Genomic DNA, 26,786 nt, shown 5'->3' with positions numbered 1-26,786 from the left:
GGTATAATTAGCTGAACCCTAATCTTTAAAATCAGATTTTTATTAAGGTTTCATAAATTAGGTTGTCTATTGCTCAAGTCTTGATGTTTGTTGATTGTTTAATGCGTTAGTTTTGTTTATTTGTTGCGAAAACCGAATTGTATATTGCATGATCAGTGAATTTTGATTTTTCTAATGCATGATATTATATGATAATTAGGTTCCTTACGAAAAACTATTAATTTTAGGCTTTGGATTCGCTTGATTTCGTTTCCGGATGATCAAGTTATGATCAATTGAAATTAACGTTGTGTTTTTGTGATTGATCGGAAATTCTGGGTTTGATAGACCACGAATTGGATTGTGAAATTAATACCATTGGATAGGTAATTTAAAAACACTCAGGTTACACTAGTATATCATGTTGTTTGCTTATGTATAACTTGAGATATGCTTGATTTAGTGAAAAAGTAGATTTATACAGCACTTGCATGAAAACAGCCTTGTATGATAAAATGTGTTAACTTCTGGATTTAAATCTTTACATATTTGAAATATACACAAAAGGTACTTCACTTTTCATGTAGATATCATAGTCTAATTGTATCTAGATCTTCGGATAATTGCGTGCGAATGTGACTAACTAAACTAGAATCGAAACAGCAACTTGCTCTCTGTTTTATACTCTGTGGTTTGTGTTTATTGAATTAGCATGTATGCTTCTGGAAAATAAATCTTAACATGATATGTGACATATGATAAGTTAATGTCAATCTCTGAAACCTTATGCATTGGGCACAATAGAGCCATACTTTATGTAAATTCTGATTTGAGCTGAAAAACTGAATGTTCAACTTGCATGAATAAACTGTACAAATTGGCTAAACTAAAATTGATCTATTTTTGATATGTGTTAGTTTAACTTGTTTGTGAACTATGGCCACTGGTCTTGTATCGATTTCATGTTCCTAACTCCGGTTATAGCTAAAACCAAATCAGTGCGCGGTCAGAAACTGACTTGGTGAACCCCAAATGTATCCCTTCTGATTCCTGACTTTTAATTATCGTATGAGACCCTAGCCAGACTTTTTGGAATCGATTTTAAGTATATTTATGATCTGAAGTTTTCCATATTTACTTGAATTTTGTACTATGAGATAATATGCTAAGTTTGCTACATGTACATGAACTTTGTGCACAGCGATAAACTGAAATTGTGAAATTGACCAATTATGATCTAAAACGTGTTGTTTGACTTAGGTTTGATATGTTGACCAACATTTGACATGAACCTACTGATGTTGACTTTAGTTGACTACTTTGACCAAGTTTGACTTTCAGTTTGACTTCGGTTGACTTTGTTTGACTTGCATGAATTAGTTGACTGTATGTTGACTTCTACTTTGAAACGCGTCGATTCGAGCAATAAGACAACTTATACTATGAAACCACACTTGTTTAAGACATATTTATTGACCAACCTAAATACATATACTTAGGTTGCATTACTCGGCTATAACCGTACAAGTAAATTGTCCACTTTTCAATCCGAGCTTTATTCAAAGGTGAGTCTACAGTCCCGCTTTTTACATGTTTTCAGGGATGAGAATACACGCTGTTATACTTACATTATCAAATGCTTTTTGTATTGACACGAGTACTATATCTGCATATTGAGTTTGTACACAAAGCCTCTAGCTTGAATACTTTAAATACCATCGGTGTAGGCACAATTTAGATGGACGGATCCGTTAGGTTGACAACCTCACCCGCTATAAAAACTGTGGTGCATTTATTTTGAACATAATACATTCGTACAAGTGTATAACATTTTTATGAGGTAAAGGCGGGTATAGTGGATTCTATACTCGGATCATTGCTAGTATTCAGGTGCTCATAGATTATGCAAACGTTTCGCAACTTGGAGTTGTACTTGTAAAATCTCGTGGTCAAGGAACTTAAACTATTTTTTGATAACTGTTTTTCAGATACTATACAACGTCATTTAAAACTGTGGTTTACGAACAAATGAGATAAAACTTGACATAGTATTGTCTACGAATATTTGAAACTTGACATGGTATTGTCTACGAATATTTGAAACTTGACATGGTATTGTCTACAAATGATTGAAACTTGACATGGTAGTGTCAACAAACTTTTGAAATGGGACACGGAGTTGTCTACAAACTTTTAACATTGAACCTTGGTGGTCTTCCACTAATAACCGTTTTCGAAATGTATTTCTTAAACATACTGTATTGTTTACTTAAAACCTGTAGATTCACTCAACATTATTGTTGATCCGTTTTGCGTGTTTTATTCTCAGGTATTAATTGCTTCCGCTGTAGAATATTTCTGTTACGTAGAAGTCAAGCCAAGCACTGGGACCAGAGTTAACATTCCGTTAAAGGGATTTTTGACGGGGTGTTACAGGTCATAGTGTATCACAATCATAATGCTCGAGATCGACATACAAAGGTTTATCAAAAGTCATTTCAAAAAGTCAATTTGACTCAATACTATAGTTGAATGATCATGACAATCGAAACATTTTAACATTTCACATAGTTTCTCAATTCTGGTAAAAATAAACTATAGTTTTTTTATAAGGCTTTAAAATATGATAAAACAATCAATTTTGACAATTGTTCAACAAATCGAGACGTGCCTTATATAAGGATTCATTTACTCGGCTAGTAGTATTCAAAATCCACTTTATCAATCTCATAAACATGTTGTTTAATTATTAATTGCAGATTCAAAAGCAATTTCAATTACTGTCAATCATAATTCAGTTGATCATATCTTTTAATTCGTTCATCGAAATTACGCGATTTCTAAATGAAAAGTTATTGATTTTTCGCCAGCTTTCCAAAAACATGCATATCATATACCTCTTATCAGTAATATATGTATTTAATTCGTGATTCATCATAAACTGTTTAACGACGAAATTTAACATACAAGCATGCATAAATATATATACTCGAGCACTAGACATGGATACACAATTAATATATAAAAGATAAGATATAAATGCTTACGTATCAATATTGTGATTCAATATTGTAGGAAAGTATGTAGACACAACAGAGATGACAAATGAAAGGTTTGACTTGCGAACAATACTCATGAACATTACCCATAACCTCCATAGCTACAACCCATAGTTTCCTTAGCTCTATCCCGCTCGCAAAACCCGTTTTGAAATAACTCGCTCATGACATCGTCGTAGTATTTTATGTATAATACTACTACTACTAATAATAATACCCCTAACTATAAGATTAATAATAATAATAATAAAATAATAATAATAATAATAATAATAATAATAATAATAATAATAATAATAATAATAATATAAATATAAATATCAGAGAGAGGGAGATGTATCGTATATGTGTGTGTAAATTGAACCAAACTCGACGCGTTTTATAGATTTTTGCTGAATCCATGTGTCATGCGATCGAATGGCTTGGTAGAGGGATTCCCATGCGATCGCATGGGGTCCTTTTCCAGCTCACATGATTTTTGTTATTTTCCTCGTCGACATAATATTAAATTAATATAATATATATAATTTAAATTAATTAATTATATATTATATTATATTCTCGTGCCTAATTAACTTGTAATCTTGGTTCCGATGTCTTGTACATTTACGTTCGACTTATGTCCCGCTTCCGGTTTTCCGAACGCATTTTCGTACGCTTAGAAAACTAGTACTTTTCGTTACGCGACGTGTACCTTAAAAATTAAACTTAATCATTAATAAACTATGTCACTCGAAGTGTAGCTTTAATCAATTAAGTGTTTTGATTATTTGCTTCTATAAATCATCGTCTCGTAGTATATACATATACATATATACATTTTCATTTTGAAATAGTGTTTTACTGTAGCAAAGTTACTTTTACTGTAGCAAATAGTGATTTTCAAAAACACTGTAGCTTTTCGGGTACTGTAGCAATTCGAAAATACTGTAGCAAATTAGTGTTTTACTGGTTCATCTTAAACGTTTTAGTTAACTTATCTAAATATCAATCGAATCAATAATCGAATGTTTCTATCGTTTACTAAATAACTTGAAATCATATATATATATATATATATATATATATATATATATATATATATATATATATATATATATATATATATATATATATATATATTGTTCGTGAATCTTCGAGAACAGTCAAAGAATAATTGATTACATGAATATAGTTCCAAAACTTTCGTGACTCAACATTACAGACTTTGCTTATCGTGTCGAAAACATTAAATCATTTAAAAATAAAGTTTAAATTTGGTCAAAAATTTCCGGGTTGTCACACCAAGAATGCCGCCTACAACATCATGGGTGAAACCAAGACTGAAGGAGTATATTGCATTATCCAACATGTACGAAAAACTCTCAGCTTTAAATAAATCTTCTTCATCAGGCAGCTAGTTAACACAAGGATAAGAGAAGGAGCTTCTGCAGCAGATCATGTTAACGAGTTTAACCTGATTTTGACTCGGTTGAAATCAGTTTGGGTTAAGTTTAAAGATGAGCTGGAAGCCTTGTTTCTTTTGTCTTCGTTGCTCGAGAGTTGGTCTGGCGCGATTACAGCAGTTAGTGGTTCATCTGGACTACTAAGATAACCTTTGAAGAGACCCGAGATTTAATTCTTAGTGAGAGAATCGGGAGAAAAGATTCGATTGGAAATTCGAGTTCTCTTTTGAGTGCAACAAAGAAGTAAGGGCAGGAGTAAAAGCAGGACAAGATCTAGGAGAGACTCATCAAAAATGAGAAACATTGTTTGTTAGAATTGTCAGCAAGTAGGCCACTTTAGATCGCAGTGCTCGGGTTTGAAGGCGGGGTGAGAACATAACAGTAGTTGATGATGCTTGGATGTGCAATGAAGTCCTTGACGAATCTTGGGTTTTAGATTCGGGTGCCTCGTAAAGTTTCGTTGTTCGTTCCGTCGTCGACCCTATATCATGTGTACCCATACATGAACGAGATGTTTAATTTCATGTGATATTCCGGTAGAGTTCGAATTGTAGACGTAAAATTACTTGATATTGATATTGGTGATCTTGCTATAAATCACTTAAATTATAATGTACAAAATACCTTAAAAACGATTGATCATAACTGCACCAAAATACCAAATACTCGTAACACTCTAGACTACATTAAATTCTTCCCTAAAAAATAAAACAAATGCAATTCTCTTTTTAATTCCAACATTAGAAAAATTCTTTTGCGAGTTAACAAACAACCTTGAACCGCAAGGTTATAATTCTTTTAATACTACTACTTGTAATAAATTTTTCTGACCAAAAATTTGTGTGAAGCGATTATCACAAAGCTTTGTTGCTAGCTAAGTAGTAGTCCCCAACCGTCAAAAACACATGCTCACCCAAGACCACATCAACAACAGGCTGATTTTCAATGCAACTCAGTTTAATCTGCAAGCCAACAAACTTCACATGTCAATTAAACACTTTTTGCCTGGTACAAAAGCTTAGTAAGAGATCGATAGTTTGATCACAAACCTTCCCATTTCCTAGTTGAAATTCGGATCTCAGATTGCTGTGGTCCCTGGACAACAAATATACCTGCAATCCTTGTGCATATTTTGTATTCCCTAGACCAAAATCAAAAGGCTTTTTTACTGAAAATGCACCCAACGTCGCATATAGCGGCAGAAATTGAACAATTTGGGTATTATTTTATCGTCAACTTGTGAAAGAGATGCAATAAAAAAAAAAGTAGTAGCTTTTTTAAGGATTCAACAAGTTGAACAATCTAAACTTAACCTGTTGGACTGCAAAAAAATGAATGATTATCATCATTATTATTTTTATTCAAACACTATATATAATGGAATTTTTTGACAAAAATATGTGAACAGGTCAACCTGACTCATTTTGATCTGTAGCTCAGCATTTTCTTTTTCCTACCAACAATTTAAGAAAGCTTACCTGAATATAATTCAAGAATTGCGTTCTCGTTAAATCTTAAAGCATGTGTTGTCAAAGTGATTTTAAAGTCAAAATTTGAAATGTTCTTAAAAGTCTCCTCTGCAATGATTACCTGCAAATATAAGGTAAGGTACCATGAGGATAGAAAGTAAAATATAGAAACTAGAAACCAAAATAATCAGACAATGAAAAGTATTTATAAACATTTAGCTGTGTATTTGAGTCACGGGGGATCTTACAGCATGTGTTGGAATCATGCTAAAGTCGAGTAACGGAGAGCCTAACGCCTCTTTGATGTATGTTTCCTGAAAAAAAACCGGCACATTCATTATTGAGAAAAGTGATAAAGCTGGTGACTAATTAAATTACTTGATCATCTTCGACTTTATTTAAGATAACAAAATGAATCCTTGGATTTGACAATGATTCAAAACAGGTAACTTTTAAGTATGACTATAATTGATTAAATTTTAGCAGTTAGACCGCTTAGAGATTAAACAAAGCACCCCATTCATGGACAGTAAGATTAAGACCTACCTGGGATTTTAATATTCCGGCAGACACTGATGTATCTTCATCTAATGACTCAAAGTAGACCTCCACTGGATCGGTGGGTTCAAGTGCAGACTTTTTCCTTAACTTTTGGATTCGGTTAACAACCTATAAAAGTAGCTTAGTGTAAATAAGTGCCTGTTCTCCATGATAATTACCATTTTAAACATCATAGTTCAAGATGTGTAAATACCCCTACTTACTCAAAACAATAAAAATCAATGAAATATAGCTACTTAAGAATAAAAAAAGTAAGTGTTGCAACTTTGACAAAGCATATGGAATAGTAATATTGATACCTCCCGAGCAAAACCCGCTTCGACTAAAGACTCATCAGGGCGCAAGTCAATTATGACCAAAACATCACCTAAACAGTGATAGAATGCATATTACATATAAATGTAAATTGTAAAATAGATATATAGATATATGTAGTATCATAGAAGTGTCCAATTTCCCTACCATCACCAGACGCATCCATCTGCTCCTCTGTCACTCCATCCGGGCGCTTAAAGTTACGCACAATCTACAAACACAACATTTATGTTCCTATCAATAGCTTCCATAACACAAAACAATCTACAAACACAAAACATTTATGTTTCCCCCATGTCCTTTGTATCCCCCTTGTTGAGGGTATTTCTATATGAATATACGTTGTTATCGCCAAAAGTACACACATAACATTCATTTTAAACATCAAATCAAATATCACAAATAGTTGATCTTGTAGATATCCACTAACCTTGATGTCAGTAAGCTTTTTGATGTCATCAGTGAACTTCAAGCAGTGGCCAGCAATAGTAATTTCCTCGGCTTTTTCAAAAGATAAAATATCCTCTTGTGACATAGCCTTCACCGAGTCAGTAACTACTTTCATTGATTTACCCAGTCTTGTATCCAAATCCACACTGGTACATCAAACCCCAACGATAAAGATGATGTTAACTCATGATTCATTTTATAATTATGCTAACAAAAAAAGTCATTAAAAAAATACTCTCAAAAGTACCTTAAATTAAGTTCAGCATGTGTGAGCTTCAAGCAGTGGCCAGCAATAGTAATTTCCCCGGCTTTTTCAAAAGATAAAATATCCTCTTGTGACATGGCCTTCACTGAGTCGGCAACAACTTTCATTGACTTACCCAGTCTTTTACCCAACACACTGGTACATCAAACCCCCAGCAATAAAGAAGATGTTAATTGATGATTCATTTTATAATTATGCAAAAAAAAAAAAGAAAAAAAAAATCTCAAAAGTACCTGAAATTAGCTTCAGCATGTAAAGTAGCATACATCAAAGGATCATTGCATGTCACGAGAGATTTAACATTGAGCTCCTCTAATACATACTGTATAGTAAATTCAGCCAGATACTCAAAATACAGAAAATGGCAACAAATACTTAAAATAATATCAACATAACTGCTATTGTACCCGCAATATCAAATCATTACATGAAGAAAAGGGTATATAACTAGTACCTCTTTCAGTTTACTAGCAATATCATCAAGAAATTCAACATCTGGATTTACAATAATCAACTCTTTGAGTGGAGATTTAAGAGGTTTGTTGTGTCGCTCACGAATAATACGGGCATGATCAATAATTTTCATCATTCTATTCACACTTTCCTCAATACGATCTCCCCCCTGAAACAATATCGTTAATCATCAAATTTTTTTACTAGAAGAAAATGAAGAAAAAAAAGTGTTGAAAATACCAATATACCTCTCCTTCAACTTGAGGGAAACTACAAAAGTGAATGCTTTCCTCCGATCCATTGGATACTTTCCTCAAGTTCTTATAAAGAACCTCAGTGAAAAATGGCGTGAATGGAGCCATTGCCTTGCAAGTAGTTAAAAGCACCTACAACCATTGTAAAATAAATAAATAAATTTAATGCAAACTAAATACGAGTATTTAAGACATAATATACAAAAGCATACATGGTAGAGAGTTGAAAGTGCAGTTCTGCAGTCTTCTTCGCCAGTGCGGCCTTTTAGTCTTTTCCGGTTGAACCGTACATATATATTCGTTAAATTGTCAATAAATTTCACGAGATACGGAACCACCTGCAAATGTTCTTACAGATTAGTATCCATTTAGAAGACTAAACATAAATAAAGATGCGCTGTATTATTATAAAGCTCTGTGTGTGTATAAACGTTAAGACAATAACCAACTTACTGTATACAGACGATAAGCATCCATTTCCTTTCGAACAAAACGGACCAGACTCTGAGTGGCTGAGTTGATCCACTGATCAAGCACATTAGCTGAGTTAAGAGTCCTGAGCCGATCAAAAGGAATAAATGTTGCAAGACCCTCCACCTCAAGTCTTTTTGCATTTTGAACAAGAAATCTGTAGGCATTGTACCATGGCAAAAAAACATCTTTGACCTGTGCATCGTTAACCAAGTATCCAATCACCAAACAACAATCAGAAGGGTAAAATGGTAAATTTCCACAAAATAACAAAATTTCCACAATATAGCACGTAAATGGTCCAATGTGTGCTTAAAATCAACCATAAGACAGTAAATATTACTCACAACACTATTGACTCCGTCCTTTTTAAATCGTAAAGGTTCCGCGCGCACAACTGGGGAATTAATAATGTACAATCGTAGTGCATCCTGTAAACATATCCAGGGAAAAAGTCGGATCAGAGACATAAATGAACAAAGTTGATGAACTTTTATTTCATATATTCTGCTATAAGAGAATTATGATTATATATATTCGACAATGAGCACTTACGGCACCATAATTATCAATAACATCCATAGGTGAAGGATAGTTTTTCAATCTTTTACTCATCTTTTTACCATCCTCAGCCAACACAAGGCCATTGCAAATGAGATTCTTGAATGCTGGTTTATCAAATAATGCCGTCGACAGGACCATGAGAGTGTAGAACCTGCATAATTTACAAATAGTTTCATTAAAACGTGCATTTTTTAAAAGAAATAGACATAAAAGAAAGCTTTATAACAAGTAAATGGGTGAATTCACAAGTCGGGTTGACATGACCAGCAATAATCTTTTGTTCAACTTTCTTGAAAAACTAGTTAATTAACTGTAAATAATATACATTATGTGTCTAAATACACTTCAAGACTCAGTCGCTCTGCCCATTTTACCCATTTTGGTTTGGTTTATCCTATTTAATTTTTCCACTTACACATAACCCATATATACATGTTCACTTAATGGATCAAAACTACCACCTCTATTGATCAGTGACTAGGACAACAACAAAGCATAAAAAACAAAACAAAAACAGTAACTTGCAGGTGTAGTAAATAAAAGAGGATCTTACCATCCACGAGTTTGATCTAACCCCTCGGCTACAAAATCTCCAGGAAAGTTCTTGTCAAAAAATTCTTTATTTTCAAATGGGTAATGGATATATGCATAAGGCATGGACCCACTCTCAAACCAGCAGTCAAATACCTGAAATCACGCAACAAAACTGCCATCATTTAAGACAATACCATGGACCTTAAATTAAAACCTACCATACTGTGATGCTGTAGCAAGAAAACAAACAAAAAACTACAAAACTTTAATTTGATACACAATATGATTTTCTTACATCCTCTACACGGTGAAGCACACCAAATTCTGGACCACGTGGGCTGGGAAGTGTAATGTGATCAATTTTGTGGCGATGTAAGTCAGTGACCTGTGACAACAAAAGTAGTCAGCGACTGTTCAACAACTCCAAACCAGTAACAAAAGAATATATGACTATTACATAATATACACACTTTTTTCATTACATAGATTACAAGACAACAGTTACTGAATCATTCTTTTTATGTGTTTCATTCCAATGAGCATGTTCTACTAATTATGATGATTAAATATTGTTGAACATATACTTAAGATATTGAATATTGATTCGGCTAAAAGTAAAAACCAACCTTCATTCCCGAAAGCCTTTCAAGTTCTTCAACGGAACGAATAACTACAATATCCACACCATCCTTACTAATCCAAATGGGAAGTGGGGTCCCCCAAAACCGACTTCGACTAATAGCCCAGTCTCTTGCATTTTCCAACCAATTCTGAAACCGCTTTTCCTGTATTTACATACAAAAGAAGACACAGATAATTAGCTTTAGTCAATATTGCTGACTGTAAGAGTATATTAATTATACTAAAGGGTATAATTGGTTGTGTACCAATAGTACGCAAATCAACAGAATCATTATATTATATTATATTATATTATATTATATTATATTATATTATATTATATTATATTATATTATATTATATAAATAGTTAAAGCACAACTAACTGAAAGGTAATATAAATATCCTACCTTCACAAACGTTGGAACCCATGTCGTTTCCTTAATGTTCTCTAGCAATCTATCTTTCAACTTCTCTACAGCAACAAACCTTGAACAAGAGACAAACTGATGATAATTTCACTTTACCCAATCACTGGATTATTAATGAGATGTAAAACAAAAGATGTATGATAGCCAAAAAAACCCTAGATCAATAAACTTTTTAAGTAAAAAAAATAAACGTGTACCAGCTAGGAACAGCTCTGTAGATGAGTGGTGTATCAGATCTCCAACAAAAGGGATATGAATGTGTAAAGCTTCCGGTTTTCACAAGCCTTTCTTTCTCCTGCATTATCCAAAACGAAATGTAAACGATAATTAATATCAGGTAAACGATAATGGTATATATATTCAAAGACAAAAGGGGCGGCCACTGTTCGTTTCATTAAAATCATTAGACAATTCTTATCATTTGTAAATCTCAATAACTCTTGCCTTCACTGCTTGAATGATATCTTTATCTGCCTCTTTAACATAACGCCCACTGAAATCGGTGATCCTCTCTGTAAAGCAGCCATCGTCATCAACTGGCATAACTAGATTTTCACCCTGTATAATCCAACATTTAAGTTTCCAATACATTAACAAGCAAAAAAAGAAGGAAAAAATATGGAGATCATGTGAGCATAACTCTTTTCATAAGCATACTATAAAAACAAGTATCTTTTTGTATCCAGTATTTACTCACTACTAGATCTGATCTAATCATTTTCCCTTTGTATAAATTCTAATTTTCATTAACAAAATATAGAACTGAAGGTAACCGAACCTTCCCCAGAATTTCATTGTAAAATAAAGTGGCTTTTAATTTGTTTATTGAAACATACAGAGTGCAAAAAGTAAGTAAATACCAAGAGTTCGTTGATGTTTAAAAAAAAACTTGTAAAGGTTTGTGCTCACCTGAACCCAACCATACACACATATTTAACATGAATAATGCAAATGTAATTAACATATGTTTGCCACACCTGAGTAATTATATTATTTTTGATACAAACACGATAATCGTCTTCACCAAAAGCTGGAGCACAGTGCACAATTCCAGTTCCGCTATCAGAAGTTACATAATCATCTGCAACAACTCTGAATGCTGTTTCTGTGTGATCCTTGAAGTAATCAAATAATGGCACATACCTGCAATTCAATATTTTCCAAGCTTTAACAAATTCACCAATTAAATAATATTCAGAAATTCACCGACACTTACTTTTTACCAACGAGGGACGATCCTGGAAATTTATCCAACACATCATAAGAAACCACAGAACTTTTAGCTTTTCCACCACTAGATCCCTTAGTTTTTGACTTGTCATCCAAAGCTCCATTAGGAGTTCCTTTTTTTGGCTTATCTACCGGAAGCTCTGATAGTCGAGATTCAGCAACAACATAAACTTTCCCGTTGGACTTGCTCTTCACCTGATTTTATTTGATCTCATTATCAATTGTGCATGCAACTTCAAGATAAAAATCCTAACTTTTCACTTAAGATGGCAAACAACAGACAGCTGGGTAACAGGTCAAAACATGCCCTTTTAAATTGTACTAAAATGAACCAGTAAGTTTACCCACAAATAGCCTTTGTGTATATTTATAAAAATCTAGTAAGCAGCTCGTGCTATAAATTGTGATTACAAAAACATTATTAATTCAATAATCTGTATCCCCGACTAGAAACGAAATTTATACGCATTAAAACAGACTATAGGCAAGTTTCAACCAGCTTGACCCATTTGCACATTACCCTTTTAAGCTAATTTTTTGTTATTTAACGCATTTATACAGCCCAAGCTGACCAATTTATACGTTTATGAATCAAAATATCAACGTATGACTCTTCTCTGACAAAAGCGTGTTGGTGACTAACCTTCACATATACAAGATTGGAGTTGACACAAAGTGCAAGATTACTGGGGAGGGTCCATGGTGTTGTTGTCCATGCAACAAATGCTGCACCATCTTGATCATCAATGATTGGAAACGTCACCATTATTTCAGGATCAGGTACGTCCTGTTCAAATAAAGATATATACACAATTAAAAGATATAGATATAATACTTTAGATGTCGAAAGCAACATCAACTACAATAAAAGATACTCATATAAGCATTAATATTACTAATAACCGGTTCAACAATTGTACTATAAAAATTAGCCACTTACACTCATTAAAGAAAAACAACACTAACAAAAGTTTTTATGATTTTATAATCCAATGTTTGATGAACATAGTCAACATGTGTCATACTAAGCATCATGTTTTAGCTACCCCTACAAATACACCTAATAATCAAGTTTCAAGTAGGAGGAGTCAGAAACAAAACACACTAACAACAATGAAGACGCACATTTAAGGAAGAAAGATGGCCTGCCTTATCTGACGTTTATAACTTCTATCATTTTTAGTAGTGTATCAACAGATAACAGACACATAGTGATTAATTTACACAATCCTATTCCAGGACTAGTTATTAAGTAACTGCTAACATGAACATATGCCTACACTATTGTATGTATTGTGTTTATATGGTCTACATTCACAACAAACTTGTGATGTTCAATAAGGTACATAATCCTACGATGAGATCCGAACATACCAGAATGAATTTCACTTGAAAATGAAACGTGAGATAGCCAGTTCCATTAAAAACCACAAAAGAAATGACAATTACAGAAGAATATAAAACAAAACAGCCTAAGTGAGTTGAGTCAGGAAAACATAGAAGAAAAGTTCCATTTCTAACCTTATAGTTTGAATTAGCTTCAAAATTGGACAGTGGTGTCTTGCAGCCAGTACTGTATGGCATCACCTGTTAAATGAAACGCAACACCACAAAAACAGGTATAGCAAAGATGAACATATGTATCATCGAAATACAAACAATGTTAATAAATATTCGTAGAATTTTAACTTCTATTTTTCATTTGGTGATAATTCCAGATGCACTAATCACCAAATGTTGCATTAAAGAAAAGGTTATCTGCAGGAAGCAATAAATAAGACAACTTGATTAAGAACTAACCTTAAACCCTCTATAAACGAGCTTCTTCTCAAATAACTGATAAAACACATACCAAACACTCTCCATAAAATTCAAATCCATTGTCTTATAATCATTCCTAAAATCGATCCATCTCCCAGTCCTTGTAATCACCTTTTCCCACTCCCCAACATACCTAGTAACAATGCTTCTACATTCTTCATTATACTTATCAATTCCCATCTTAATCACATCCTCTCTGCTCTTAATCCCAAGCTTAATATCAATCTCATGCTCTACCGGCAACCCATGGCAGTCCCAACCGAACCGTCGAGTGACATGGTGCCCCGTCATGGTCTGGTACCGTGTGACAATGTCCTTAATTGATCCAGCTAAAATGTGTCCATAGTGAGGGAGACCAGTAGCAAACGGCGGCCCATCGTAGAAGATGTATTCCGGTAGGTCTTTGGTTTTTTCAAGCTGAGTTTCAAATGCTTTGACATCAGTCCACCATTTTAAGATCTGCTCTTCTTGTTTCGGGAATGAGAAATCTTTCCCTTCGCATACATCATCCATTGTTTAAGATCAAAACTCTAACCCTTCGGGTAATGAGAATCAAGAATCCGAAATCTGAAAACCATGTTTCAATATTAGCTGTGTTATCTGAACATATAAAACGAATTAAAATATTAAAACAAATGAGTAAACTTCATCAACAAATATATTATGTATGATACTCCATAAGACATTTAAACTTTTTCTACTATTAAGTTTAACTGCAATTCGTGGGATTGGGTATTGTTGTTGTTGTAAGTTTAACTGCAATTATATTACTGTAATAAACAATTCTGGAAAACATTACACACCTAAATATGCCCTAAACATTACATTGCATAAATAATCAAACGTATCTACAAACCAATGAAACAGTATAATGTAAACAAATTTAAGTACACTACAGTATATGAGAAATTGTACAGCATAATCAATAACTAAAAGGATGAATTCATTTCTTGATAACTTTGTGTAATTCACCTTCCTCCGTTAATTTACACAGTTCACGAACATAGACCCTACCGTAGCTAAACTAGGGATACTATTGTTAACTTTATATTAAAATATACATGAATAATTAAACATCAAACGTATCTATAAAGCCATGAAACACTATAAAGTACTTAATTATGTAAAACAATTGAAGTACTACAGTATATAAGAAATTGTACAGTATAATCAATAACTAAAAGGATGAATTCATTTCTTACCAACTTCGTTTAATTCGCCTTCCTCCGTCTATTTACACAGTTCACAATCATAAACCCTAGCGTAGCTAAACTACAGATACTATTGTTAACTTTATATTAAGCAAATGTGAATAAGGAGGTAGCACATACATGGATACGATCGACGATGATGAACGACGGTGGCTGTAATTCAGCGGCTGCAGCGGCGGTCCGATCGAGAGGAAAAGTACTTTTGTGAGTTTCGTGTGGGAGCAGAGTGAGAGAACGGTGATAGGGTTATTTTCCCGTCTATTATGATTTATTTCTGAATTTCTGATTTCTGATTATGACTGGTTCGATACTGAAACCCGGTTAAGTACCAAATCGCATATAATCAACCTCAACGCCTCTTCTCATTAACACAATTGATCGATATAAATACAAACTATGCCTTGGTCACCAAGTACAAATTATGCCTTGGACATCAAGGATAACTAAAAAAAAAATTTCTCGGTTGGTCCCTTGATTTTAACTTTTTCTCATGCGGTGTTTTTATCGTTTTTCATGTCAACATTTAACGAACTATTTTAATGAAAGTTAGTCGGAGGGACCACCCACGCAATATTGTAAACGAAAGGATCACCGTACAGGATCGGCGCTTACAAAACGGGATAAAACCAAGGGACTAACGAAGAAGAGTCATTACTAAATAGACTCGTAATATAAATATGACTCCTTATTTAATCTTCCTGTGAGATATACATTAACATAATAAGTTGTAAGTTTCATAATCTAACTAATGTGACTAATACACCTCGCAGTCGAAACAGTAGGTTCTCGGATGTTGAGACTGGAACAAACACATCAAAAAGAACACGTGAAAGGCCTTTAGTGAAAATATCCGCAATATGATAGCGATAAGGAATGTGTAAAACCCGAACTTCGCTCTTCACAACTGGATGGAAATAGGAGAGTTTGAATCACCCATTTTCAATCATTATATTTGGAATTTTGTTTTAAAATACCTTCTTTTTCGATCTTAGCTCGATTATATTCTTTTATAACTTTACTCGCTGTAACATCCCGTCTTACGTCAGATTGTGTAAGACGGTTTGAGTCGCTTATAAGGTACATTTCTTCATTTGGGGGCTACAAACACAATATATTCCATGAAAAATTTGCAGTTAAGCGTGCTTGATGTGACGACCCGGGAATTTTCGACTAAATTTAAACCTAATCTTATTATGATTTCGACACGATAAGCAAAGTCATTTAAACTGAATCTTAAAAACCTTGAACTATTTACATGAATGCATTTGCCCTTTGACTATTCCCGACGATTCACGAACCATTATTGGTAAATAAACAAATATATATATATATATATATATATATATATATATATATATATATATATATATATATATATATATATATATATATATATATATATAATAATTTGGAATTATAAAAATAAGTTAAACATTTGGAATTAGATATAACATATAAGATACAAAATAATTGTGTGTAATTTAAAATGAAAATATATATGTAGATATATATGATTTTTTTTATATTATTTTATATATAAAATGCATAAATAATAAAATTCTAAGAAAAGTTATTATGATTATAAATACTACATAAGTAATAATACATATATGTAGATGTAGATACATATGTTGTCATATTAATATTATTATTACTTTCAAAATAAATATCAGAATTAATGATATTATGTTATAAATATGAATTTTGATGTATATAAATTGTTATATTGTTAATATTATGGATAATAATATTACTACCACTTTATAGTTAGTATTATTATTAATATCAATTACTATTATAATTAATATAATTATTATCAGTGTAATTGTAATTAATATTTTTTAAAAATATATATATTTTATTAATATTTACATAAATAATGGGATTGATATCATTTTTCTATTATATATTAGTTCCATTATTTATACTAAAAATTAATGTATACATATAATAAATACTAATATGTTTTGCTATATATATGTAATATATAGATATATAGATAATTAGATATGAGGGTACAGAAATACATATAAATTAATATATGAATATAGATATACAATATAATTTACACATGGAGTTATATATCACTTTCAATTTCATTTTTTCTGTTTAGCCTGTGATGTACTCGATAAACAACCCTACAACCAAGACAATTAACTCCATGATTTCTCCTACAATTATTTAATCCAACTTCCATATGATTTCACTATATTATCCTCTACTGCGTTCTTTTATATATATTAAAAAAAGGGATCCAAAAAAAAAAAAAAAAAAAAAAAACTATTACAGCTCGATACCTCTGTGATCTATTTTTTTTGGTCATATTTCGATTCGATTTTTTTTTCAAAAACTATAAATGCAGAACGCTTCTAATTCGTGTCGTGAATCTTTTCTCAAAACCTCAGGTTTCAATTTTCTATATTGAGTACAAATTGGGCAGTCAAAGTTCTAAGTTCAAAAAGTCAACCTTCATGTTCATCATCAAATTCGAGTGGTGTGTTATGATTTGAGTTAAATTAATAATTTTTATAGTTTATGGAGGTGATTTGAAACACAAGTTGTGTTATAATCTTTGGCTAAAACCTCATCGAAATCAAAATCAAATTTTTTTTTTTACACCCAGCGATGAGATGTATTTGGCCTTCGTATTTTTTTTATTTTTTTTTTAATCAGTTATAATTGTTTATGTGCTGATTGGTAAGTCCTAAAATCATAATTGTATGTATAATTAAGAGTAAATGGATATTGGTTGATTTGATCTTGTTATTGAGGAAGAAGATGAATACATTATCAATATTTTCGGTTTATATTTAAGGGAAGTGGGTATAATTCAGAAAAATAGAATTGGTTAAGTGGTTTATGTCTTTGATGTGGGAACGAGAGGTCTCGGGTTCGATCCTGACTGGTGTCATTTCTTTTTAGTCCGAATTTCTTTGAGGTATAACTCCCAATTTTTTTATTTTTATTATTATTATTATTATTATTATTATTATTATTATTATTATTATTATTATTATTATTATTATTATTATTATTATTATTATTATTATTATTATTGTTATTGTCATTATGTTTGTATTATTATTAAAGATTGTTATTAATTAGGATAATATAGATAATAAGGGTAATATTATTATCACTTTTGTTATTACTAATTAATATCACTAGGTACTATTAGTATTATTATTATTATTATTAATAGTGGTACAAGTATTATTATTATTATGATATGATTATTATTATTAATTATTGATATTACTACAAGTATTATAGTTATCAATACCATTATTATTATTACTAACATACGTATTATTATGATTATAGTTGCAAATAAGATTTTTAGTATTATTAATGCTATTACTAATATTAATATTATCATCCAGAATATAAATTATATCATTTTACCACTAGTATGAGTAATATTATCATTGTTATAATTAATACTATTATTATTATTATTATTATTATTATTATTATTATTATTATTATTATTATTAACATAACTATAAGTATTATATCTATTACTATTATTATTATAAGTACTAATTATGATATTACTATTAAATTTAAAACATTAATATTATTATCATGAATATGTTTATTATTATTATTATTATGAAAGTAATAAAAGTTATTATCATTTTCGTAAATATTAGTATTAGTATCTTTTTACAAATAATAGAATTGTTAATATTAACATAAGTATTATTATTATTATCATGAGTATTATTATCATGAAATTACTAAAATCAAAATCATAAATATCATTAACGGTAAAATTAATATTTTACAAGTATTATTATTAATACCATTATTATTATCATTAATAGAGTTATTATTAACCTAAGTATATTATTAATGTTATTATCATTATTTTTACTAATATCAACTTAATATAATTTGAACTACCGTTATGATAAACAAATGAAATACATAAATATATATATTTAACACATATAACATAATACAATATTTTATTATAAAAGGAATACATGAAATATAAATATATTATTAATATAAAAATAATATAATTAATAAGTTATATATATAAACTTATTCGACTACGATTGTGTGTATTAATATATATACCCAAATGATATAGGTTCGTGAATCCGAGGCCAACCCTGCATTGTTCAATTGTTCAATACCGTCATATGTATTTTTACTACAAAATACAGTATGGTGAGTTTCATTTGATCCCTTTTACTCTTTACATTTTTGGGACTGAGAATACATGCGCTGTTTTTACAACTGCTTTATTAAATGCTTTTGAAATATATTTTGAACTGCGAATACATGAAATGCTTTTATAAATGTTTGACGAGATAGACACAAGCAAAACATTCCTCGAATGAATTATTATGCAGACAGAAGTTCTGCGGATTATTATTGAATTATGTGGACAAGATAATTGCCACCATTGAATTACGTGGACATGATAATTGCCACCATTGAATTACGTGGACATGATAATTGCCACCAGCTGATGTGAATGTTATATATCGAGAGAATGATTTTATACACAGGTTATGTGTATGTTATTTTTGTGCACAAGATATGTGTACGGTTACTATGACTTATGAAAATGGTTTCGTACACGAGAAAGATGTACTGTATTTAAAAGATATAGCATGTACATTACAGGTGGGTATAGGATTCGGGCCCATTTGTATCATGCAGCATTTAAATTTTGCGGTCTATCAAAATGATGAATTTTATTATTTACAATAAACCTATGAACTCACCAACCTTTTGGTTGACACTTTAAAGCATGTTTATTCTCAGGTATGAAAGAAAAACTTCCGCTGTGCATTTGCTCATGTTAGAGATATTACTTGGAGTCATTCATGACATATTTCAAAAGACGTTGCATTCGAGTCGTTGAGTTCATCAAGATTATTATTAAGTCAATTATAGTTGAATATATTATGAAGTGGTAGGCATGCCGTCAACTTTTGATGTAATGAAAGTTTGTCTTTTAAAAACGAATGCAATGTTTGTAAAATGTATCATATAGAGGTCAAGTACCTCGCGATGTAACCAACTATTGTGAATCGTTTATAATCGATATGGACTTCGTCCAGATGGATTAGGACGGGTCTCTACCGTCGATCGAGAGTACTACTAGGATGGGTGACCTCTTGGAAAGTCCTCGTGTGGTCGCCAAAAATAAGACGTGCACCTATGGGCAATGTGAACAACATTGTGGTCATGGTAAAGAGAGTAAGGATGGATGTTACATATGGTATTAGAGCCGTAACCTTTCAGGGTGTGACGTGCATGAAATGTCCCGTTCTTATTGATTAAAAACGTTCCATATTAATTGATTTCGTTGCGAGGTTTTGACCTCTATATGAGACGTTTTTCAAAGACTGCATTCCTTTTTAAAACAAACCATAACCTTTATTTCATAAATAAAGGTTTAAAAGGCTTTACGTAGATTATCAAATAATGATAATCTAAAATATCCTGTTTACACACGACCATTACATAATGGTTTACAATACAAATATGTTACATCGAAATCAGTTTCTTGAATGCAGTTTTTACACAATATCATACAAACATGGACTCCAAATCTTGTCCTTATTTTAGTATGCAACAGCGGAAGCTCTTAATATTCACCTGAGAATAAACATGCTTTAAACGTCAACAAAAATGTTGGTGAGTTATAGGTTTAACCTATATATATCAAATCGTAACAATAGACCACAAGATTTCATATTTCAATACACATCCCATACATAGAGATAAAAATCATTCATATGGTGAACACCTGGTAACCGACAATAACAAGATGCATATATAAGAATATCCCCATCATTCCGGGACACCCTTCGGATATGATATAAATTTCGAAGTACTAAAGCATCCGGTACTTTGGATGGGGTTTGTTAGGCCCAATAGATCTATCTTTAGGATTCGCGTCAATTAGGGTGTCTGTTCCCTAATTCTTAGATTACCAGACTTAATAAAAAGGGGCATATTTGATTTCGATAATTCAACCATAGAATGTAGTTTCACGTACTTGTGTCTATTTTGTAAATCATTTATAAAACCTGCATGTATTCTCATCCCAAAAATATTAGATTTTAAAAGTGGGACTATAACTCACTTTCACAGATTTTTACTTCGTCGGGAAGTAAGACTTGGCCACTGTTGATTCACGAACCTATAACAATATATACATATATATTAAAGTATGTTCAAAATATATTTACAACACTTTTAATATATTTTGATGTTTTAAGTTTATTAAGTCAGCTGTCCTCGTTAGTAACCTATAACTAGTTGTCCACAGTTAGATGTACAGAAATAAATCAATAAATATTATATTGAATCAATCCACGACCCAGTGTATACGTATCTCAGTATTGATCACAACTCAAACTATATATATTTTGGAATCAACCTCAACCCTGTATAGCTAACTCCAACATTCACATATAGAGTGTCTATGGTTGTTCCGAAATATATATAGATGTGTCGACATGATAGGTCGAAACATTGTATACGTGTCTATGGTATCTCAAGATTACATAATATACAATACAAGTTGATTAAGTTATGGTTGGAATAGATTTGTTACCAATTTTCACGTAGCTAAAATGAGAAAAATTATCCAATCTTGTTTTACCCATAACTTCTTCATTTTAAATCCGTTTTGAGTGAATCAAATTGCTATGGTTTCATATTGAACTCTATTTTATGAATCTAAACAGAAAAAGTATAGGTTTATAGTCAGAAAAATAAGTTACAAGTCGTTTTTGTAAAGGTAGTCATTTCAGTCGAAAGAACGACGTCTAGATGACCATTTTAGAAAACATACTTCCACTTTGAGTTTAACCATAATTTTTGGATATAGTTTCATGTTCATAATAAAAATCATTTTCTCAGAATAACAACTTTTAAATCAAAGTTTATCATAGTTTTTAATTAACTAACCCAAAACAGCCCGCGGTGTTACTACGACGGCGTAAATCCGGTTTTACGGTGTTTTTCGTGTTTCCAGGTTTTAAATCATTAAGTTAGCATATCATATAGATATAGAACATGTGTTTAGTTGATTTTAAAAGTCAAGTTAGAAGGATTAACTTTTGTTTGCGAACAAGTTTAGAATTAACTAAACTATGTTCTAGTGATTACAAGTTTAAACCTTCGAATAAGATAGCTTTATATGTATGAATCGAATGATGTTATGAACATCATTACTACCTTAATTTCCTTGGATAAACCTACTGGAAAAGAGAAAAATGGATCTAGCTTCAATGGATCCTTGGATGGCTCGAAGTTCTTGAAGCAGAATCATGACACGAAAACAAGTTCAAGTAAGATCATCACTTGAAATAAGATTGTTATAGTTATAGAAATTGAACCAAAGTTTGAATATGATTATTACCTTGTATTAGAATGATAACCTACTGTAAGAAACAAAGATTTCTTGAGGTTGGATGATCACCTTATAAGATTGGAAGTGAGCTAGCAAACTTGAAAGTATTCTTGATTTTATGAAACTAGAACTTTTGGAATTTATGAAGAACACTTAGAACTTGAAGATAGAACTTGAGAGAGATCAATTAGATGAAGAAAATTGAAGAATGAAAGTGTTTGTAGGTGTTTTTGGTCGTTGGTGTATGGATTAGATATAAAGGATATGTAATTTTGTTTTCATGTAAATAAGTCATGAATGATTACTCATATTTTTATAATTTTATGAGATATTTCATGCTAGTTGCCAAATGATGGTTCCCACATGTGTTAGGTGACTCACATGGTCTGCTAAGAGCTGATCATTGGAGTGTATATACCAATAGTACATACAACTAAAAGCTGTGTATTGTACGAGTACGAATACGGGTGCATACGAGTAGAATTGTTGATGAAACTGAACGAGGATGTAATTGTAAGCATTTTTGTTAAGTAGAAGTATTTTGATAAGTGTATTGAAGTCTTTCAAAAGTGTATAAATACATATTAAAACACTACATGTATATACATTTTAACTGAGTCGTTAAGTCATCGTTAGTCGTTACATGTAAGTGTTGTTTTGAAACCTTTAGGTTAACGATCTTGTTAAATGTTGTTAACCCAATGTTTATAATATCAAATGAGATTTTAAATTATTATATTATCATGATATTATCATGTATGAATATCTCTTAATATGATATATATACATTAAATGTCTTTACAACGATAATCGTTACATATATGTCTCGTTTAAAAATCATTAAGTTAGTAGTCTTGTTTTTACATATGTAGTTCATTGTTAATATACTTTATGATATGTTTTCTTATCATAGTATCATGTTAACTATATATATATATATATCCATATATATGTCATCATATAGTTTTTACAAGTTTTAACGTTCGTGAATCACCGATCAACTTGGGTGGTCAATTGTCTATATGAAACATATTTCAATTAATCAAGTCTTAAAAAGTTTGATTGCTTAACATGTTGGAAACATTTAATCATGTAAATATCAATCTCAATTAATATATATAAACATGGAAAAGTTCGGGTCACTACAGTACCTACCCGTTAAATAAATTTCGTCCCGAAATTTTAAGCTGTTGAAGGTGTTGACGAATCTTCTGGAAATAGATGCGGGTATTTCTTCTTCATCTGATCTTCACGCTCCCAGGTGAACTCGGGTCCTCTACGAGCATTCCATCGAACCTTAACAATTGGTATCTTGTTTTGCTTAAGTCTTTTAACCTCACGATCCATTATTTCGACGGGTTCTTCGATGAATTGAAGTTTTTCGTTGATTTGGATTTCATCTAACGGAATAGTGAGATCTTCTTTAGCAAAACATTTCTTTAAATTCGAGACGTGGAAAGTGTTATGTACAGCCGCGAGTTGTTGAGGTAACTCTAGTCGGTAAGCTACTGGTCCGACACGATCAATAATCTTGAATGGTCCAATATACCTTGGATTTAATTTCCCTCGTTTACCAAATCGAACAACGCCTTTCCAAGGTGCAACTTTGAGCATGACCATCTCTCAAATTTCAAATTCTATATCTTTTCTTTTAATGTCAGCGTAGCTCTTTTGTCGACTTTGGGCGGTTTTCAACCGTTGTTGAATTTGGATGATCTTCTCGGTAGTTTCTTGTATAATCTCCGGACCCGTAATCTGTCTATCCCCCACTTCACTCCAACAAATCGGAGACCTGCACTTTCTACCATAAAGTGCTTCAAACGGCGCCATCTCAATGCTTGAATGGTAGCTGTTGTTGTAGGAAAATTCTGCTAACGGTAGATGTCGATCCCAACTGTTTCCGAAATCAATAACACATGCTCGTAGCATGTCTTCAAGCGTTTGTATCGTCCTTTCGCTCTGCCCATCAGTTTGTGGATGATAGGCAGTACTCATGTCTAGACGAGTTCCTAATGCTTGCTGTAATGTCTGCCAGAATCTTGAAATAAATCTGCCATCCCTATCAGAGATAATAGAGATTGGTATTCCATGTCTGGAGACTACTTCCTTCAAATACAGTCGTGCTAACTTCTCCATCTTGTCATCTTCTCTTATTGGTAGGAAGTGTGCTGATTTGGTGAGACGATCAACTATTACCCAAATAGTATCAAAACCACTTGCAGTCCTTGGCAATTTAGTGATGAAATCCATGGTAATGTTTTCCCATTTCCATTCCGGGATTTCGGGTTGTTGAAGTAGACCTGATGGTTTCTGATGCTCAGCTTTGACCTTAGAACACGTCAAACATTCTCCTACGTATTTAGCAACATCAGCTTTCATACCCGGCCACCAAAAATGTTTCTTGAGATCCTTGTACATCTTCCCCGTTCCAGGATGTATTGAGTATCTGGTTTTATGAGCTTCTCTAAGTACCATTTCTCTCATATCTCCAAATTTTGGTACCCAAATCCTTTCAGCCCTATACCGGGTTCCGTCTTCCCGAATATTAAGATGCTTCTCCGATCCTTTGGGTATTTCATCCTTTAAATTTCCCTCTTTTAAAACTCCTTGTTGCGCCTCCTTTATTTGAGTAGTAATGTTATTATGAATCATTATATTCATAGATTTTACTCGAATGGGTTCTCTGTCCTTCCTGCTCAAGGCATCGGCTACCACATTTGCCTTCCCCGGGTGGTAACGAATCTCAAAGTCGTAATCATTCAATAATTCAATCCACCTACGCTGCCTCATATTCAGTTGTTTCTGATTAAATATGTGTTGAAGACTTTTGTGGTCGGTATATATAATACTTTTGACCCCATATAAGTAGTGCCTCCAAGTCTTTAATGCAAAAACAACCGCGCCTAATTCCAAATCATGCGTCGTATAATTTTGTTCGTGAATCTTCAATTGTCTAGACGCATAAGCAATCACCTTCGTTCGTTGCATTAATACACAACCGAGACCTTGCTTTGATGCATCACAATAAATCACAAAATCATCATTCCCTTCAGGCAATGACAATATAGGTGCCGTAGTTAGCTTTTTCTTCAATAACTGAAACGCTTTCTCTTGTTCATCATTCCATTCAAATTTCTTCCCTTTATGCGTTAATGCAGTCAAGGGTTTTGCTATTCTGGAAAAGTCTTGGATGAACCTTCTGTAGTAACCAGCTAGTCCTAAAAACTGGCGTATGTGTTTCGGAGTTTTCGGGGTTTCCCACTTTTCAACAGTTTCTATCTTTGCCGGATCCACCTTAATACCTTCTTTGTTCACTATGTGACCGAGGAATTGAACTTCTTCCAACCAAAATGCACACTTTGAAAACTTAGCGTACAATTCTTCCTTCCTCAATACTTCTAACACCTTTCTCAAATGTTCACCGTGTTCTTGGTCATTCTTTGAGTAAATAAGTATGTCATCAATGAAAACAATGACAAACTTGTCAAGGTATGGTCCACACACTCGGTTCATAAGGTCCATGAACACAGCTGGTGCATTAGTTAAACCAAACGGCATGACCATAAACTCGTAATGACCGTAACGTGTTCTGAAAGCAGTCTTTGGAATATCATCTTCTTTCACCCGCATTTGATGATACCCGGAACGTAAGTCAATCTTTGAATAAACAGACGAGCCTTGTAGTTGATCAAATAAGTCGTCGATTCTCGGTAGTGGGTAGCGGTTCTTGATGGTAAGTTTGTTCAACTCTCGGTAGTCGATACACAACCTGAATGTACCATCTTTCTTCTTGACAAACAAAACAGGAGCTCCCCACGGTGATGTGCTTGGTCGAATGAAACCACGCTCTAAAAGTTCTTGTAATTGGCTTTGCAGTTCTTTCATCTCGCTGGGTGCGAGTCTGTAAGGAGCACGAGCTATTGGTGCAGCACCTGGTACAAGATCTATTTGAAATTCAACGGATCGATGTGGGGGTAATCCCGGTAATTCTTTTGGAAATACATCGGGAAATTCTTTTGCAATGGGAACATCATTGATGCTCTTTTCTTCAGTTTGTACTTTCTCGACGTGTGCTAGAACAGCATAGCAACCTTTTCTTATTAGTTTTTGTGCCTTCAAATTACTAATAAGATGTAGCTTCGTGTTGCCCTTTTCTCCGTACACCATTAAGGGTTTTCCTTTTTCTCGTATAATGCGAATTGCATTTTTGTAACAAACGATCTCCGCTTTCACTTCTTTCAACCAGTCCATACCGATTATCACA

The 26,786-nt window shown here is 32.4% G+C and overlaps 1 protein-coding gene across 1 annotated transcript; it reads right to left on the bottom strand.

Moving 5' to 3' along the window:
- Window positions 1-5,158: 5,158 nt before the first annotated feature.
- On the bottom strand, window positions 5,159-15,482 carry LOC139872546 (isoleucine--tRNA ligase, cytoplasmic-like). The gene is made up of 28 exons (XM_071860438.1): window positions 15,253-15,482; window positions 13,901-14,488; window positions 13,622-13,687; window positions 12,744-12,887; window positions 12,087-12,295; window positions 11,848-12,013; window positions 11,315-11,428; window positions 11,068-11,165; window positions 10,850-10,928; window positions 10,446-10,604; window positions 10,115-10,204; window positions 9,839-9,972; window positions 9,277-9,436; window positions 9,069-9,152; window positions 8,704-8,916; window positions 8,463-8,588; window positions 8,245-8,382; window positions 7,998-8,165; window positions 7,777-7,865; window positions 7,526-7,678; window positions 7,259-7,424; window positions 6,976-7,039; window positions 6,813-6,880; window positions 6,499-6,621; window positions 6,201-6,266; window positions 5,962-6,073; window positions 5,533-5,624; window positions 5,159-5,445 (listed from the first exon to the last, which is right to left on the bottom strand). The coding sequence occupies exons 2-28, from the start codon at window positions 14,432-14,434 to the stop codon at window positions 5,338-5,340; spliced, it is 3,723 nt and encodes a 1,240-aa protein (XP_071716539.1). The 5' UTR covers window positions 14,435-14,488; window positions 15,253-15,482; the 3' UTR covers window positions 5,159-5,337.
- Between the last annotated feature and the right edge of the window lie 11,304 nt (window positions 15,483-26,786).

This window comes from Rutidosis leptorrhynchoides, chromosome 10 (genome assembly GCF_046630445.1).
Source record: "Rutidosis leptorrhynchoides isolate AG116_Rl617_1_P2 chromosome 10, CSIRO_AGI_Rlap_v1, whole genome shotgun sequence".
NCBI classification, from domain to species: Eukaryota; Viridiplantae; Streptophyta; class Magnoliopsida; order Asterales; family Asteraceae; genus Rutidosis; species Rutidosis leptorrhynchoides.
This window is presented reverse-complemented; position numbering and strand designations above follow the sequence as displayed.

What these genes read in the sequence shown, in the direction of transcription:
- LOC139872546 (XM_071860438.1), bottom strand. Translation starts at nt 14,434, where the DNA reads ATGGATGATGTATGCGAAGGGAAAGATTTCTCATTCCCGAAACAAGAA. An exon ending in GGGTTCCAACGTTTGTGAAG is followed by an intron (nt 10,605 to 10,849) that starts GTAGGATATTTA and finishes ATGTAAATACAG; the next exon opens with GAAAAGCGGTTTCAGAATTG. An exon ending in CACTTTCAACTCTCTACCAT is followed by an intron (nt 8,383 to 8,462) that starts GTATGCTTTTGT and finishes CAATGGTTGTAG; the next exon opens with GTGCTTTTAACTACTTGCAA.